Source organism: Hyla sarda, chromosome 8, assembly GCF_029499605.1.
Source record: "Hyla sarda isolate aHylSar1 chromosome 8, aHylSar1.hap1, whole genome shotgun sequence".
NCBI classification, from domain to species: domain Eukaryota; kingdom Metazoa; phylum Chordata; class Amphibia; order Anura; family Hylidae; genus Hyla; species Hyla sarda.
The window spans coordinates 158,349,108-158,369,215 of NC_079196.1; the positions used below are offsets into that span (position 1 = coordinate 158,349,108).

Here is a 20,108-nt window from a genome sequence, read left to right on the forward strand (position 1 = left end):
GAGACCGCGGTTCTTAGGGCCAGGGGTTTTTCTCCCCAGGTAATTCGCACTATGATCAAAGCGTGCAAGCCCTGTTCTGCTAAGATTTACCACCGTACTTGGCAGTCTTATTTTTGTTGGTGTGAATCTCACTCGTTTTCTCTCCCCCGACTTCTTTCTTTCAGTCCGGGCTAGAACAGCGCTTGTCCCTTAGTTCCCTTAAGGGACAAGTTTCGGCTCTTTCCATTCTTTTTCAATGACCCCTGGCGTCCTATCCTCATGTCCGGACCTTTCTTCAAGGTGTGGCTCATGCGACCCTACCTTACAGGTCGCAATGATAAAAATAACGATCGGCACTACCAACCAAGGCTCACAGTCCTACATGTGTCGCAGGCTAGGGCAAACCAAAGAAAGGTCCCAGACTTGCGGTGCACCGTTCCTGGACTAAAGGTGCTAACACCCCTAATGAAAGGCTTCACAGATATGCAAACAGGGGAGCACTCACGAGGTCCACTCACGGTTACGGTGCCAAGAGATTCTTTATTCGGGTGCGAGTTAAAAGTAACAGCTGGACGCCAGGTCCCCGTAGCTCAGGTAAGCCGCTTTCACGCCAACACACAGGGCGCTTCTTCAGACCTGGAGAAGCGCCCTGAAGGTCTGAAGAAGCGCCCTTTGTGTTGGCGTGAAAGCGGCTTACCTGAGCTACGGGGACCTGGCGTCCAGCTGTTACTTTTAACTTGCACCCGAATAAAGAATCTCTTGGCACCGTAACCGTGAGTGGACCTTGTGAGTGCTCCCCTGTTTGTATCTTTATGCTGGACTACTGCATCTTAATCTGGTTCTCGGGTTACTTCCATTAGAAGGGTTTCAGAGCTGGCAGCTCTGTCCTGCAGCTCTCCCTACCTTGTTTTACACCAGGACAAGGTTGTTTTTCGTCCGGTTCTGTCCTTTTTGCCTAAGGTGGTTTCCACCTTTCACCTCATTGAGGACATTGTCCTTCTGTCTTTTTGTTCTGCTCCTTCTCATCTCAGGGAGCGTTTGCTTCATGGGCTTGATGTGGTCCGAGCTGTTCGGATCTATCTCTGAGTCACTACTCCCTTCAGACAGTGTGACTCCTTCTTTGTGCTTACAGAGGGTGGTCATAAGGGACTTCCTGCTTCAATGTCAACCATTTGACGGTGGATCAGTTCGGCCATTTCGGAAGCTTACCGCTGCAAAGGGAAGACCCCCTCCTTTCAGGGTCTCGGCTCATTCCACTCGTTCTGTCGGAGCCTCCTGTGCTCTCCACAACAAAAATCTCTTTCTCGGAGGATCCATTGGGGACACAGCTCCCACCCATTTATTCTGGTGTTCCTGGTTTCGTTACCTGTCCAAGGGTGTTTTCAGTTAATTTTTATTCTGTGGTTCCTTGGACGGTTCTGTTTTTTTCTGACCTGTCGGTCCTCTCCTACTGCTCTGGGACTAAACTGATTAGCTCAGTGCCTGTGGGCGAGTATATCTTGCTGGGAGGGGCCGACTTTTCTTGTTGCCTAGTGTCAAGCCTCCTAGTGACAGCAGCATATACCCATGGTCTGTGTCCTCTGAGAAAGATTTTACGGTAAGCATAAAAATCTTTTTTTCACTTGGTGATCAATGTTGTTTGATCCCTCCCTTAGGGTGTATACATATAAAGGAAAGACTGAGACTTCTCTTTTGAAAACCATTCCTGGCTTTGTATTCAATAATAAAGCAATTAAAAACCTGTACACATGACACCGTTATCATATATTTGTCTTTTTCTGTTTCTGGGCTTCTGCTTCTGCCCATTGGCCCTAATGACTTCTTTACTTTTGCTATGGATTCGGAAAATAGTTTTAAATACGTTGTATTGCTGCTGGTTGGGTTAACGGGGGACAGGTAGCCCCTGAAGGGCAGTCCCCAGCTCTCTTTATGAAGGGTTCTTTTAAAAATGTAGTAAATATAATCTTTCGTAATTATTATTTGTTTTTATTCCATGCAGAGCTCCACGTTTCCTAATACCAATTCTTGTGGAAAAATTCCCCTATATAAAAAAATCGCCAAGAGTCATGGTGAGATTTTCACACAAAAAATAATTCCTTATCTGCACTGTTTTTATTCAATTTTAACAGTTGATCTCATAGTCGTATAAGGATTAGTTACCATTCAAACTTGTATAATTTGGTATTTGAGCCTGACTTGCTAGTTATTTAAATTAGTGAATGTTGTATCTTAAAAATACATAGATTTAGGGGGCGATTATTATGCTGTGTTTTGCTAAAAAAGATAATAAAAAAAGAAAATGGCCAAAAGTCACAATTTTTGCTCAGACGCCAGCTGTACACAAAAAATATGCAACCTTTGGCTGTTTTGGATAGCACTCATCAAATGGGTGGGGCATGATTTCATACAGATATGCGTGGTCTGCCCCATGTGCTGAATTTATTAATATATGCCTGTAAGCAGGCCAAAATTGTTGTGGAAATGACCACCAGCTCAAACTCTGGTCCACAACTCTTGATAATCTGGTGAAATCCTGCACTGGCATTGGATTGATTTAGACTGACATGTCTGCTTTAGTAAATACTTGTATTTTACGTAATACTCCATTGGACTGTTCCTCTGTTATTCCTCATAAAAGTTTATAAATAAATTGACAACTGAGCATTTCCATTCGCCTTTTCAAAGAGGTAGAGCCCTACATAGTCTAAATTCTATGAACAAAATGATCTTAACCAACTGGAAGGTCATAAGAGCAATTGTAATTCTAAAAATCTGCAAAAGCAGAAAAGGGGACCAATTTACCAGTGGCTTAATACGACCATAAGATCAAACTGACATTGCATTTTTATTGTTGCATTATTGTCAGCAGGTTTCTGCTACATTAGCATTGGATAATATTTGTTTATATTACCTCCATATGCTATCTTACGTGTCACTGATAAAATCCTTATTAGCTGGTTCTATATTCTAGCTACGAGGTATATTTCAAAGGTTGTAAAAACGTTGAATGCTTAGCATTAGAATGGGATTTAAAAAAAATTATTTGGGTTAAAAATTATTTTAAGATTTAAGAGTTAGGTTTTAATCTTTTGGTTGTTATTTGCCCCTTTTTCTATTTTTCCTGTGTATTCTGACATGGTCTGATCAGTCAGTGTGAAAGAGTGCAGAGACAAGCCCCCAACTAGTAACACCCAGATGTCAGTTTATTCATACATTTATTGGAGCAAGAACAGAAGGGGCACAACACAGACTTCCAGGAATGGATTCTTTATTTTGTTTTTACAGGGGTCACACTCCACATTTCTTGTTTTCTCCACAGCGCCGGTCACCCGCCTTCTGCTTTTGGAATGGATGTGACTCAGGGAGGGGGGAGGTGCTCACAGAACATGCTTGATAAAATGACCGTGTGTAGTCTGTGTTTAATTCTGACACTTTTCAGCTGTGTCTTCACACTGACAGTTGTTTTTTTCTTATTTAGCAATGTTATGTACATAACCTTTTACGGGTCACCGTATACTTCCCTATGATCAGGCTGGAAATTTTGGAACTCATAATTGAAAAATTGCTTAAACTTGATGTAAGTATATTTTGATGTTCAATGTATTGGTTTCTCAGATCATTGCTAAAAGTAGTTCTGATGTTTGTGATCCAGAAACCTCTTTGTCTTTCATTCTCTTCTGTGGTGTCAATTGCAAAAACCATGAATAACTAAAATCCTGCTGCTGCTATTTAAAAGTATTGCAACTTTAGGTTAATTAGAAAAGGTACCTGTAATTACAAAGAAAACTAGGAACATTTCAAACCGACCAATCATTAGAACAGACAGGAAAGACGAGTACTTCCGAGTGCTTCTCTCCCCGATCTGTGCAAGTGACAGAGAAGATCCCACAGACTTACAGTATAAGACCGTCTTGGTTATGTGACATGGTGTCGGGAGAAGCGCACACTTTTCCCAGCTCGTTCTAGTGGTTGATCATGGTCTCCTCACTGAGATCCCGACCAAACAAAGCATTCAATATGTCTCTATAACATATGAAAAGTTTTTTTTAATGACATTTAAAGGCCCTTAATGGTAGAAACATACTGCAGCTACACTGAACAGCTGTATTTTCAGTTAGGCTAGGAACACACAATGCAAATACAGCTGCAGAAAATACGGATTTTCTGCAGCTGAAAATGTGACAAAAGGCATTAGTGGATCCAGCTGGTTGAAGAAAGTAGAACACCTTTCTTTATATGTCACTTTCCATCTGGATCCACTACTGCCTTTGACTCATTTTCTGCTGCAGAAAATCTGCAGTGTGCGCAGTTGTTCAGACAGATTTGGAGTTTTTGCTGTGAATTTGCAGTGGAGTCTGAGGCAGGTTATATATATTTATATAGATATATATATATATTTACAGCAACAGAAGAATGCAGCAGCACACTGCCAGCACAAGGATATAGGTGCAACATGAATATGCAGTTAAAACATGGAGAGCTATACAGCTATGGTGTAATAGATGCAAATGTGAAACTATGAAATAGTGAGGCACTTAGCTCGCAAATTTGTCTCCGCCGGCGGTCAAATAGCTTGGACCGTCCCACCGCGATAAGGTAGCCTCCTGGGACGGACCCTACACTGTGAATATGCCTCTGTGTGAACAGTTCAGTAAGCATGGCAGGATCTGGAACATCCAAGCCACCTTATATACACACCTGATAGAGGTGGGTGGGGTGCAAGGCCAACATGGAGGTAGCCACTCCCCCGTATGTGCAATACAGACAAAGAATAAGTCAGCCAGCACTTTAGTTGATACCAAACTATTATGTGGACCTGGCCTACAGGTGCACGCTACTAGGCTAGATATACAGCAACAGAAGAATGCAGCAGCACACTGCCAGCACAAGGATATAGGTGCAACATGAATATGCAGTTAAAACATGGAGAGCTATACAGCTATGGTGTAATAGATGCAAATGTGAAACTATGAAATAGTGAGGCACTTAGCTCGCAAATTTGTCTCCGCCGGCGGTCAAATAGCTTGGACCGTCCCACCGCGATAAGGTAGCCTCCTGGGACGGACCCTACACTGTGAATATGCCTCTGTGTGAACAGTTCAGTAAGCATGGCAGGATCTGGAACATCCAAGCCACCTTATATACACACCTGATAGAGGTGGGTGGGGTGCAAGGCCAACATGGAGGTAGCCACTCCCCCGTATGTGCAATACAGACAAAGAATAAGTCAGCCAGCACTTTAGTTGATACCAAACTATTATGTGGACCTGGCCTACAGGTGCACGCTACTAGGCTAGATATACAGCAACAGAAGAATGCAGCAGCACACTGCCAGCACAAGGATATAGGTGCAACATGAATATGCAGTTAAAACATGGAGAGCTATACAGCTATGGTGTAATAGATGCAAATGTGAAACTATGAAATAGTGAGGCACTTAGCTCGCAAATTTGTCTCCGCCGGCGGTCAAATAGCTTGGACCGTCCCACCGCGATAAGGTAGCCTCCTGGGACGGACCCTACACTGTGAATATGCCTCTGTGTGAACAGTTCAGTAAGCATGGCAGGATCTGGAACATCCAAGCCACCTTATATACACACCTGATAGAGGTGGGTGGGGTGCAAGGCCAACATGGATATATATTTACATATACGCACAAATATCCACCGACCTACGATAATTTAAACATACGATGGCCTCTCAGATGCCATCGCATGTTGAAGGCAGCATCAACATACAATGCTTTTGTATGTCAGGGCCATCGAATAAACAGCTATCCGGCAGCGCAGACTGCTTCAGTTGCTGCCAGATAGCCATTTAATGTGCCCCAGTGAGTGTCTCTCACCTGTCCTCGACGCTCCGGACCGTCCTCTTTAGGCTACGCTGCATGGCCGTTGGTCTCCTTCGTCATCATCATGTCGCCGCGCACGCCTTCCCGTTATCCAATAGGAGCAGCATGTGTAGGGACATTATGACGGCGATGGAGAGCGACGATCAAGGGCATCAGTAACGGTCCGGAGCAGCGGGGACACCCCGGGGACATAACAGCGATGGAGAGCAATGATGCAGGGCAGCGGTAACAGTTCGGAGCGGCAGGGACATGTGAGTATAAATTTCTTTATTATTATTGCACGGATCCCTCAACATACGATGGATTCAAGTAACGATGGTTCATTTGGAACGAATTACCATCGTATGTTGAGGGATCACTGTATTTATATTATATATTTTTTTTTTCTCTCTCATCCTTATGATCAGAAAAAAGTGCTTTGTATTATTTTTTTCCCTCCTCTTGTTTCAGGTGAGTGCACCTCGCCAAGATATAGAAGATGCAGAAGAAAATGCATGGACTGCTTGTAAGGAGTTAAATGCTGCAGAGGAAGCACTATTTAACATGGTAAGATATTCTATATTCCTGTGTATGTTTTGTAGATATGAGCTCTCAGTTAAGAGATCCTGTAAGTTTTTGCAGAATCAGCTGATAATCTAATGTCTTGGGAACACCTACACCCAAAGTTTGTTCTTTGGGCAGTCAGAAATCCAGCGTGCGTCGTTCATCTAGCTATTGATGGTCTCCGTCTGTGGTTTACATCATATCACCAAGGAAAAGGGCAGGTACATAAGTGTTTGCAGTAGTTTCTTTTGTCATTGTATGCTTAAAGGTGTTCACCTTGCAGGATGAAGATGAAGACCCACAACAGAAGAGTGCAAATACTGTCAGTGAAACAATGGCCCACCCTGCTGCTGAACGCCTGGACATATGTCTGTCTGTGGTCTTCTCTTACATCAAAGACATTTGTTTCCAAAACGGTGAGTTATAGCAGTATGTATGTGATGCTTCACAAGACCAAACAAGCAAGGGTCACTGACATCTGTTTTAGGCGTTTACATTGTTATACTATGTCATAAGAGCAAAAGAATGAAAATGAAGGCAGTGCCAGATCCATTACATTATAGAAACACTCATCACCTGATTGGTGTTCGTAGTTTTACTGGACAAAATAGAGCTGTATGCTATGCTAGTCTGTATGCTATGCTAAAGGAACCCCCAATGCAGATATGGGTCATATAAGTAACCTGAGCCAGTCTATATTTTGTGTTACGACCTAAAGAAGGGCTGTTAGCTGGATCTAAGGTCCTTTTCACTTAATAAATACAGTGTAATTACTGTATTTATCGGTGTGTAACATGCACTGGCATATAACACGCACCCTCATTTTAACAGGAAAATCTGAGTCAAAAATGTAAAATTAATGACTTGGAAGCTCTGAACTAAATGCCTCATCATCCCCCCAACTTTGAATCCCACTGTTTCTCAGTTTGGTCCACCCCACAGTGCCACATCATTCTTTCCCCTTTATCAGCCCCTGTGCCATATTTACCCCCTCCCCCTCCTCTTATGTTTGTGCATCATTATTTTCCCTTTGTGCCTCCTTTTCCCTGTGATTCCCACTGCCTCATCATCCCTCCCTGCTCATAAGCCCCCCTGCTCTCTCTGACCCCCCCCCCCCCTTCTTTTTATATTTTTTAGTTTCCTAACCTGGCCATGCGCCGGCAGGCTCAGGTCAGACGGCGGGTCTTGCGGGCTGTGCGGCCAATAGAGAATGAGGAGTGACGTCCCCTGCCAGCTCCTCTGAGGGGTGTCAGGGACGTCACTCATCATTCCCTGCAGCCGCCGCTGGTCAGAGTGGCCACAGAGCTGGCTGCTTGTTACAAAGTTCAGCAGCCAGGCTGCGGCCACTTTAGAGCAGTGACCAGCAGCGGCTGCGGGGAATGATGAGTGACGTCCCTGATACCACACAGAGGGTGGCCAGGTATGAAAAATAAAAAAATATAAAAAGCAAGGGAGTGTTGCCCCGCAGCAGCCGCCGCTGGTCACTGATTTAAAGGGGCCACGGTTGGGCTGATGATCTTTAACAAGCAGCCAGCGCTGTGGCTGCTTTAAATCAGTGACCAGCACATTTATCAGCATATGACACACAGGTAGGGTTTTTGCCTCAAATTAAAGTTTTAAAAGTGCGTGTTATACGCCGATAAATACGGTATACCTTACATAAGGCAGCTTTTTCAGCTGACAGATGCCACTTTACAGTGCCTTGCATATGATTTCACACAACAACTGAATACGCTGCCTTATGTACGGTATAATTTTGCTGTATTCCTGAAGTGAAAATGACCTTGTATCCAGCTGACAGCTCTTCTTTAGGTGATAAAAAGTTCTTTGTATTGGAATGCTGTAAAAATGAACACTTTGATTAATACATTTTGGAAAAATAGATTGTCCATTATATACTCCTGCCTAAGATTGATGTCACAAAGAGCAGTTTTTTCTTATCATTATAATTTTTATTGAAGTTTTTTGAACAATAACATTTAAAATACAATATAAAATATATAGCGAAGCTACGCACACAGATAAAATTGTACTTTTGGGGAAGAGTAACAGTAAATTAATTAGAGAATATCCTTTCCTAAATACATTTATATTCAGAAGATTTGTGTAAAGTACAAAGAATATAATATTCTTCCTAAAAAATCTTTAATAAAAAATAACATTGATAAGATAAATTAAATTAGAGGCTATGTTTAATTTTATATAGATCATATAATGGAGTTACATCCGTTACCTGTATATAAAATTAGGAAATTAGACATTTTTAAGTTATTAGTAAAATAAAGTATGAGCTACATTTAATTTCACATAGCTTAAAGGGAACCCATCAGCACATTTTAGCATATATATAATGCTTGACAGTGCATTATATATGCTAAAATCTTTATCCTCACCATCCCTGGGGGATGTCTTTGCCCCTAAAAACTCAGAGGCCATCTCATGTCGATGTCAGCATCGACATACAATGCTTTTTTATGTCGGGGCCATCGCATCAAGTGCTATCCGGCAGCGAAAAATGAAGATATGAAATTAAGTCCCCACCTGACCTCCCCATAAGTAGTCCCCTGGACGGGGACTTATACTTACCGGGTCCCTTCGCTGCGGCCGTGATTCCGCTCCCTCGTCTTGATGGCCGGCATGTGTTATCACTCTGCTCCCTAAGGAGACGGAGCAGAGAGGTGATGCAAGCCGTCAATCAAGGCAAGGCGCGGGACCGTGGCCTCAGCCATGGGACGCGGTAAGTAGACTACTAACGGGGCGTCCAGAGGGACTTTATTACTTAATATCTTCACCATCCCTGGGGCAAAAATGTCCCCCGGGGATGGTGAGGATAAAGATTTTAACATATATAACGCGTTGTCAAGCGTTTTATATATCTATATCTAGATATATAAAACTCAATGGCCCTCATTTACTAAGAGTGTCGGGTTTATCTTTGAGTGTTTCTTCATTTGCTCCGTGTATTTTTCTCCCTGATTTACTAATGTGTCGCACAGGAAAAAAAAAAATTTGTGTCGCACAGGTGGGAAATTGTGTTACAGGGTAATTTGTATATATGCCCCCCGCACAGCTCTATCATATGCCCCCCGCAGCGCATGTGTGCATATATATATATATATATATATATATATATATATATATATATATATCCCCCCCACCCCTGCACAGCGCTATTATATACCCCCCGCAGCGCATGTGTACATATATATATATCCCCGCATAGCGCTATTATATACCCCCCGCAGCGCATGTAGATATATATTATATATGCCCCGCGCAGCGCATCTATATATGTATGCCTCTGAAGCGCTATTAATGACTAATGCAGTGGTCTCCAACTTGCGGACCTCCAGATGTTTCAAAACTACAACTCCCAGCATGCACGGACAGCCATTGGCTGTCCGGGCATTCTGGGAGTTGTAGTTTTGCAACATCTGGAGGTCCACATGTTTGAGACCACTGCGCTACAGAGGCATACGCATGTAGAAGCGAAGTGGGGACCAGACATATAGCGTTATCTGGTCCCCACTTCACTACAATACATAATCCTCAGCAAACATCAGAGCTGCCCCTTTGCCTCCCCCATCCCCGGTGTTATAATTACCTGTTGCCGGGGTCCGCGATCACGCTGGCTTCGGCGCTGTCGCTGTGCGCTGTCATTGTGCGCACTGACTAGTGACGTCCCCAACGCACGTCGTGACGTCACCGTCAGTGCGCACAGTGACAGCGCACAGCAACAGCGCCGAAGCCAGAATCATCGCGGACCCCGGCAACAGGTAATTATAACACCGGGGATGGGGGAGGCGATGGGGCAGCTCTGGTGTTTGCTGAGGATTATTTATTGTAGCAAAGTGGGGACCAGATAACGCTATATGTCTGGTCCCCACTTTGCTTCTAAATACATATGCTTCTGAAGCTTAGTCATTAATAGCCCTTCAGAGGCATACGTATATAGATATATATTATATATATATCTACATGCACTGCGGGGGGGGTATATAATAGCGCTATGCAGGGGGATATATATATGTACACATGCGCTGCTGGGGGTATATAATAGCGCTATGCGGGGGGTGTATATACATATATATATGTATGTATGTATATATATGTATATGTGTATATATATATATGTGTGTGTGTACATATGCGTTGCGGGGGGCATATGATAGCACGGCGGGGGACAAGACATATAGCGCAGCAGGGGGCAAGATATATTGAAGCTGTGGGGACATATACAAAACCCCCAGCGATTCTATATATCTTTCCCCACCGCAGCTTGCAGGGATCCCTGAATGGCTCCTCAGTACTGGCCATTCAAGGATCCCAGCGGGGAAAATGAAAGTAAAATAAATCGCTGGGGAGCGGGCCGTGCCGCCCGCTCCACTGCTTAATAACTTTTGATCGGGTCTCAGAAGTGAGACCAGATGCGATCAACCCCTCAGCCCCTGTACTACTACCCCCAACATGGAACAGACCCTGTTCCATGATGGGGGTAGGATTCACTCGGTTTTCAGTAATTTCCCGACAGCTCAGAGCTGTCGGGTTTTAACCCCTTAAGGACATAGGGCGTATCCATACGCCCCCGTTTCCAAGTCCTTAAGGACCGAGAGCGTATGGACAATTCAGTCCAGCGATCTGCGGCGGATTCCGGGTCAATCGGGTCTCCAGTGACGGCCCCGAACAGCCAGAGCCAGCAGGGGTGAGGTGGCACTGGTGCCACCTCACGATCGCCCTGATTCGTCGCCCGGTTTCCCGGCCGGCCGATCAGGGCGCCTGCTGCGGATGTCACTCCCGCAACCCGCTCCGCCCCTCTTCCGGAGGACGTGAGCGGGTGCGGGACGTGCACCCCGGGTGCTGGGGACCCCGATCCCCGGCGCCCCTGTTGGGATCGGGGCCCCAGGAGCGACGGCGGTGGCGAGGGACTGACCTGTGCGGCGGCATCGTGGAGCAGCAGCAGGAGGTGAGTGACAGCCTCCTGCTGTTGCTTAGCAACAGCTCCCAGCATGCAAAAAGGGCATGCTGGGAGCTGTAGTTATGCAACAGCAGGAGGCAGACCGCCACAACTCCCAGCATGCCCTTATGGGCATGCTGGGACTTGTAGTTTTGCAACAGCTGGAGGCACATTCTTTCTATGGAAAGTGTACCTTCAGCTGTTGTATAACTACAACTCCCAGCTTGCACAATCAGCTAAAGTGCATGCTGAGAGTTGTAGTGGTGCATCTGGTGGTTGCATAACTGCAACTCCCAGCATGCCCGTTGGCTGTCGGTGACTGCTGAGAGTTGTAGTTTTGCAACAGCTGAAGGCACACTGAGTTAAGTAGCAAACCAGTGTGTCTCCAGCTGTTGCATAACTACAATCCCCAGCATCCCCAGCCAATGTAGTATGCCTGCGGCTGTTGCATAGCTACAAGACCCAGCATGCCCTTCCGCTGTCCGTACATGCTGGGGGTTGTAGCTTTTGCAACAGCTGAAGGCACACTGGTTGCAAAACACTGAGTTTGTTACCAGCTGTTGCAAAACTACAACTCCCAGCATGCACTTATAGACCGTACATGCTGGGAGTTGTAGTTTTGCAACAGCTGGATGTTTCTCCCCCCCCCCCCCCCCAATGTGAACGTACAGGGTACACTCACATGGACGGAGGATTACAGTAAGTATCCGGCTGCAAGTTTGAGCTGCGGCAAATTTTCTGCTACAGCTCAAGCTGCCAGCGAGAAACTACTGTGAACCCCCGCCCGTGCGACTGTACCCTAAAAACACTACACTAACACAAAAAAAAATAAGTAAAAAAACACTACATATACACATACCCCTACACAGCCCCCCTCCCCAATAATAATGAAAAAACGTCTGGTACGCCACTGTGTCCAAATCGGAGCCTCCAGCGGTTGCAAAACTACAACTCCCAGCATGCACTGATAGATCGTACATGCTGGGAGTTGTAGTTTTGCAACAGCTGGATGTCCCCCCCCCCCCCCCCCCAATGTGAAAGTACAGGGTACACTCACATGGGCGGAGGATTACAGTAAGTATCTGGCTGCAAGTTTGAGCTGCGGCAAATTTTCTGCTACAGCTCAAGCTGCCAGCGAGAAACTACTGTGAACCCCCGCCCGTGCGACTGTACCCTAAAAACACTACACTAACAAAAAATAAAATAAAAAGTAAAAAACACTACATATACACATACCCCTACACAGCCCCCCTCCCCTCCCCAATAAAAATGAAAAACGTCTGGTACGCCACTGTTTCCAGAACGGAGCCTCCAGCTGTTGCAAAACAACTACTCCCAGTATTGCCAGATAGCCACTGACTGTCTAGGCATGCTGGGAGTTTTACAACAGCTGGAGGCCCCCTGTTTGGGAATCACTGGCGTAGAATACCCCTATGTCCACCCCTATGCAAGTCCCTAATTTAGGCCTCAAATGCGCATGGCGGTCTCACTTTGGAGCCCTGTCGTATTTCAAGGCAACAGTTTAGGGTCACATATGGGGTATCGCCGTACTCGGGAGAAATTGGGCTTCAAATTTTGTGGGGTATTTTCTGCTATTACCCTTTTTAAAAATGTAAAATTTTTGGGAAGACAAGCATTTTAGGTAAAATATTTTTTATTTTTTTTTACATATGCAACAGTCATGAAACACCTGTGGGGTATAAAGGTTCACTTAACCCCTTGTTACGTTCCCCGAGGGGTCTAGTTTGCAAAATGGTATGCCATGTGTTTTTTTTTTTTTTTGCTGTCCTGGCACCATAGGGGCTTCCTAAATGCGGCATGCCCCCAGAGCAAAATTTGCTTTCAAAAAGCCAAATGTGACTCCTTCTCTTCTGAGACCTGTATTGCGCCAGCAGAGCAATTTTCACCCCCATATGGGGTGTTTTCTGAATCGGGAGAAATTGGGTTTCAAATTTTGGGGGCTATTTTCTGCTATTACCCTTTTTAAAAATGTTAAATTTTTGGGAAACCAAGCATTTTAGGTAAATTTTAAAAAATTTTTTTTACATATGCAAAAGTCGTGAAACACATGTGGGGTATTAAGGTTCACTTTACCCCTTGTTACGTTACCTGAGGGGTCTAGTTTCCAAAATGGTATGCCATGTGTGTTTTTTTGCTGTCCTGGCACCATAGGGGCTTCCTAAAGGTGACATGCCCCCCAAAAACCATTTGTCCCTCCTTCCCTTCTGAGCCCTCTACTGCGCCCGCCGAACAATTAACATAGACTTATGAGGTATGTGCTTACTCGAGAAATATTGGGTTTCAAATACAAGTAAAAATTTTCTCCTTTTTACCCCTTGCAAAAATTCAAAAATTGGGTCTACAAGAACATGCGAGTGTAAAAAATGAAGATTTTGAATTTTCTCCTTCACTTTGCTGCTATTCCTGTGAAACATCTAAAGGGTTAATACACTTACTGAATGTCATTTTGAATACTTTGGGGGGTGCAGTTTTTATAATGAGGTCATTTGTGGGGTATTTCTTATATGAAGACCCTTCAAATCCACTTCAAAACTGAACTGGTCCATGAAAAATAGCGAGTTTGAAAATTTTGTGAAAAATTTCAAAATTGCTGCTGAACTTTGAAGCCCTCTGGTGTCTTCCAAAAGTAAAACTCATAAATTTTATGATGCAAACATAAAGTAGACATATTGTATATGTGAACTAAAAAAAAATTATTTTGAATATCCATTTTCCTTACAAGCAGAGAGCTTCAAAGTTAGAAAAATGCTAAATTTACATTTTTTTCATCAAATTTGGGGATTTTTCACCAAGAAAAGGATGCAAGTTACCATAAAATTTTACCACTAAGTTAAAGTAGAATATGTCACGAAAAAACAATCTCGGAATCAGAATAACTAAAAGCATTCCAGAGTTATTAATGTTTAAAGTGACAGTGATCAGAATTGCAAAAATCGCTCCGGTCCTTAAGGTGAAAAAGGGCTTGGTCCTTAAGGGGTTAATGAAGAAAAATTCACGGGTTTTCCTGTGAGTTTTTCATCATACTCAGTGTTTTTTTTTTTTGTCGGGAACACGCCCATTTTGACGGGTTTAAAAAACACTCAGAGTGATGATATCTTTTGTCGGGTTGTGCGACCAAATTTGTGTCGCATGGGCTATGCAACACAAATTTGGTTGCACAACCCGACAAAAAAAGTTGGGTTGACATTAGTAAATGAGGGCTATTGTGTGTGTGTGTATGTATGTGTGAATGTATGTTCCAGCATCACGTCCAAACAGCTAAAGATATTAACATGAAACTTGGCGCACGTTACTTATTTGTCAACAACAAACATGGGATAGGTGATTTAACCCTTACCCACCCCCATTTGCCAGGGGCGGGGTTTATGTTTAACCCCTTAAGGACTCAGCCCATTTTGGCCTTAAGGACTCAGACAATTAAATTTTTACGTTTTCATTTTTTCCTCCTCGCCTTCTAAAAATCATAACTCTTGTTTTTTGCGTGACCAGTTGTCCTTTGTAATGACATCACTCATTATATCATAAAATGTATGGCGCAACCAAAAAACACTATTTTTGTGGGGAAATTAAAACGAAAAACGCAATTTTGCTAATTTTGGAAGGTTTTGTTTTCACGCCGTACAATTTATGGTAAAAATGACGTGTGTTCTTTATTCTTAGGGTCAATACGATTAAAATGATACCCATTATTATATACTTTTATATTATTGTTGCGCTTAAAAAAAATCACAAACTTTTTAACCAAATTAGTATGTTTATAATCCCTTTATTTTGATGACCTCTAACTTTTTTATTTTTCCGTATAAGCGGCGGTATGGGGGCTCATTTTTTGCGCCATGATCTGTACTTTTTTTTGATACCACATTTGCATATAAAAAACTTTTAATACACTTTTTATAATTTTTTTTTGAATAAAATGTATTAAAAAAGTAGGAATTTTGGACTTTTTTTATTTTTTTTCGTTCATGCCGTTCACCGTACGAGATCATTAACATTTTATTTTAATAGTTCGGACATTTACGCACGCGGCGATACCAAATATGTCTATAAAAAATGTTTTTTACGCTTTTTGGGGGTAAAATAGGAAAAAACGGACGTTTTACTTTTTTATTGGGGGAGGGGATTTTTCACTTTTTTTTACTTTTACTTTTACATTTTTTTACACTTGAATAGTCCCCATAGGGGACTATTCATAGCAATACCATGATTGTTAATACTGATCTGTTCTATGTATAGGACATAGAACAGATCAGTATTATCGGTCATCTCCTTCTCTGGTCTGCTCGATCACAGACCAGAGCAGGAGACGCCGGGAGCCGCACGGAGGAAGGAGAGGGGACCTCCGTGCGGCGTTATGAATGATCGGATCCCCGCAGCAGCGCTGCGGGCGATCCGATCGTTAATTTAAATCGCGAACTCCCGCAGATGCCGGGATCTGTATTGATCCCGGCACCTGAGGGGTTAATGGCGGACGCCCGCGAGATCGCGAGCGTCGGCCATTGCCGGCGGGTCCCTGGCTGCGATCAGCAGCCGGGATCAGCCGCGCATGACACGGGCATCGCTCCGATGACCGCGGTTATGCTTAGGACGTAAATGTACGTCCTGGTGCGTTAAGTACCACCTCACCAGGACGTACATTTACGTCCTGCGTCCTTAAGGGGTTAAAGTCCCATACAAGTCAATGGGAAATTTGTTACTGCATAACTTCCAAACGGCTGGAGATATTTTGATAATGCTTGGTCACATGTTACTTATATGTCCACTTAAAATATAGGATGGTTAATTTAACCCTTAATTTGAGAGGGTCGGGGTTTTTGTTTAAAGTCCCATGCAAATCAATGGGAAATGTATTTTCCCACATAACTTCTGTACAGCTGGAGATATTTCAATACCTGGTACACATATTACAGGTCGGGATAGGAGGACTGGGATATGAAGTCAAAAGCTTCCTCCTTTGTTTATTTTCCTCCCCAACAAGGATTAGGAAGGAAAAAACGGGCAACGCCGGGTACTCAGCTAGTGTGTATGTATTGGCACACGTTACTTATATGTCTACAACAAACATAGGATAGGTAATTTAACCCTTACTCACCCACATTTGCCAGGGGCGGGGCTTATGTTTAAAGTCCCATACAAGTCAATGGGAAATACATGTTACAGCATAACTTCCAACCGGCTGGAGATATTTTGATAATACTTGGTCATGTTACTTATATGTCCACTTAAAATATTGTAATAGTTAATTTAACCCTTAAATACCCCCATTCGTGAGGGTCAGGGTTTTTTGTTTAAAGTCCCATGCAAATCAATGGGAAATGTATGTTCCCACATAACTTCCATACGGCTGGAGATATTTCAATACCTGGTACACATATATTACGGGTCGAGATGTAAGGTCAAGATGTGATGACTGGATAGGAGGTCGGGATATGAGGACGGGATAGGGGGTTGGGATATGACAACAATATATGAGGATGGGATGTGAAGTCAAAAGCTTCCCCCTTTGTTTATTTTCCTCCCCAACAAGGATTAGGAAGGAAAAACCGGGCAACGCCGGGTACTCAGCTAGTATATGATAAAAACTGATGATTGGTTCCCTTTAAGTGGAATATCAAACAAAATCTACAAAACAACAACCAAACAAAATTCCTATTTTAGTAGGCACTATGAGGAAAGAGGTGTAATTTTTGAAGTAAAGTAGTTTAAGTCATTAAGGACATAGAAATATTCACTGGTCTGTATTCAGTCTATTCAAGCAATAGATTAATGTATACTGTAACTCTGTTTGTATACTTCAGGAATCTTTGATCTTATTAAAACAAAGGATTTATACAAGGATCTTCTTGCTGTGTTTGACAAGCTGATTCTGCCAACCCATGCTTCCTGTCATGTGCAATATGTCCTTTTTTACATCTGCAGCTTCAAACTGGTGCGTATAGTAATTTCCCTATTATTCTGCAAATATGCATCTTGATTGAGACTGTATGTCCAAGGATACCCCAAAATCTATATCACGGGGCTATATAGGAGATGTTTAGTTAATGGGCATCTTATGGCAAATAATATACATGTATGCATGCAATACATTATTTATGTTACACTGAATGCAGGGACTTGCTGAAGCATTTTTGGAACATCTTTGGAAGAAACTGCAAAATCCCAACAATCCTCAAGTTATCAGACAGACAGCTGCATGTTATATTGGGAGTTTTCTGGCTCGAGCCAAGTTTACTCCTGTGGTGTAAGTATGCTATTTATCTATGCATGTGTGTGTATATAAAATGTAACTCACCGTGTGTGTGTGTGTGTGTGTGTTACTTATATGTCAACAAAAAATATAGTAGAGTTAATCTAACTCACCCACTTATGCAATATTTTCTCTGAAGTCCTATGCAAGTCTACTTTCGGTATATCTCCTGATCACATTATTCTTGGGTGGCGGACTTAAAAACATCCTGTAAACTGCCCAGCAGGCAGGTGCAAAGAATATTTAGTTGAGAGGATAGAATAGGAGGATTTTTGTAGGTTTAGATGGGAAGATCCGGCAACGCTAGGTATTCTGCTAGTTAGTTATCCACCCTTAACCCTAAAAAACATGTGTATTGAATTCATGCTAGGTGATTTTGCTAGGGGCCTTTGCTTTGCTTACTAAACCTTAAACTGGTACTCCGTACATCTTATCTTCTATATCCAAAGGATAGGGGATAAGATGTCTGATAGCAGGGGGGTCTGGCCGCTGGGACCTGGCGCGATCTCTGGGCCGGTACTGCAGCATTCTGAGCATGGAAGCCTGGGGCTTCCATGTTCATGATGCCATGCCACGCCCCCTCCATTCATGTCTATGAATATGGGTGTGACAGCTGTATACTAGCCACTACGCTCCCTCCCATAGACCCACCCCCCCCCCACTCATATGGTGGGGGGGGGGAGAATGGGATGTGATGTCACTAACACAGAAGTCCCAATTTTCCGTGTTAAGAACACTACGTTGCCAGCCCATCACCGGAGGTCTGGCCGCTGGGATCTTTTGGTTAGGGGGATAAATAAATAATAAAACTCCTGCTTCAGCATCTAATGCAGGCTTAATCACTTCTCCACAGAGCACGTTGGACCCCACCTCAGAGTCGTGCTCTTGCTGTAGAGAAGTGAGGGCCTTCTCAAGCAATCACTGGCAGAGAAGGGGTACTTGTCTTGGCTGGCCATCTACTGAGGGGGGTCATCAGTTCTCTTCAGCATCAGCATGTCTCTGAGGGTGGAGACCAGGGTACGCTGTGGAGAAACAACGGAGCTTGCATTAGGAGGGGAGAGATGGGATCCCTGACAGGAAATTGTGGATATACACTTTTATTAAGTGGAGTACCCTTTTAAAAGGGATTGTCTGGGATATCCGTTTTTTTATTTTTTTTTTAAAGCAAAATTTTGCCAAGCTGAGGAGAAATACAAAAAAGAAAAAAAAAACTCTGCTCTGGTGCACAGACCTACTTCACAGTACTTTCTGTCTCTGGGCTTTCCACAAGGAAGTGTCTGCACAACATGTTAGTGTCTGCAGCTGTGACCCGACTTAGCCCCCGTTTGGCTGAGCAGTGTTAAGCCTAGGAAGTGCTGTGCAGGGAGTCCAGGCATCGTCAGGGTTGGAGAGCAGGGCAGGTTTTTTTTTTTACCTCAGCCTTGCCACATTTAACTAAAAAAAAAATTATTTCCCAGACAATCCCTTTCAGTCTATACATTTTGATTTCGTTGTCTGAGTTTAAAGCCTGCTTTTGTTTTTTTTGTAAGCAGCTATTTTAGGCTGATGGGAGACTAATAGTAGTAAGGACTGCCAAGAAATGTGATCCTTATTCCTGGTTCACATCTATACCATAGCAGTTCGCAGGGAGATGGTTAAAACTGTACCTAAACATATGCTGTGGTTTACACGCAGACTTCCATTTTGCCAGCATAGTCAAAAAGTGTGCCACTTTTGGTTACATTTTGTCCTCTTTATGATTGTCTATGATTTTTTAGTGGTATAGAAAAATTCTGATATCTAAATAATATTTATTTTTTTTTATTTTTTTTTAACTATAGAAGTATTTTTGTAGTGTTTGGTGTGGTGTACGTTTTTTACACTGGGCTTAGTTTTTACTTACCGTATATACTCGAGTATAAGCAGAGTTTCTCAGCACGATTTTTCGTGCTGAAAAGGCCCCCCTCGGCTTATACTCGAGTGAACTCTCCGCCCTCAGTGGTCTTCAACCTGCTGACCTCCAGATGTTTCAAAACTACAACTCCCAGCAAACCCGGGCAGCCATCGGCTGTCCGGGCTTGCTGGGAGTTGTAGTTTTGAAACCTCTGGAGGTCCGCATGTTGAAGACCACTGCGGCCTTCGACATCATCCAGCCCCCCCCCTCACCCCCTTTAGTTCTGTACTCCCCTCCGCCCGGCGGGACGGTGCTCCGCTGGCCCGATGCTGCAGGACTGTCCGGTGGGGAGGTCGTCCTGTGGGATAGTGGTTCCGGGCTGCCATCTTCACCGGGGGGCCTCTTCTCCGCGCTTCGGGCCCGGCCCCGGAATAGTCACGTTGTCTTGACGACGACGCAGAGAGACGTTCATTACCAACGTCCCTCTGCGTCGTCGTCAAGGCATCGCCTCTATTTTGGGCCCGAAGCGCGGAGAAGAGGTCCCCAGGTGAAGATGGCAGCCCGGAACCACTATTCCACAGGACGACCTCCCCACCGGACAGTCCTGCAGCACCGGACCAGCGGAGCACCGTCCCGCCGA

General features: G+C 43.8%; 1 protein-coding gene across 1 annotated transcript in view; it reads left to right on the top strand.

Annotated features, from left to right (window-relative positions):
• Window positions 1-20,108, top strand: part of RRN3 (RRN3 homolog, RNA polymerase I transcription factor) — a 59,691-nt gene that overhangs the window by 25,425 nt on the left and 14,158 nt on the right. Inside the window, 6 exon segments of the mRNA XM_056533444.1 lie at window positions 1,979-2,048; window positions 3,458-3,556; window positions 6,281-6,376; window positions 6,657-6,789; window positions 17,147-17,277; window positions 17,459-17,589. Of these exon segments, the coding sequence (XP_056389419.1) occupies window positions 1,979-2,048; window positions 3,458-3,556; window positions 6,281-6,376; window positions 6,657-6,789; window positions 17,147-17,277; window positions 17,459-17,589 (660 nt within the window).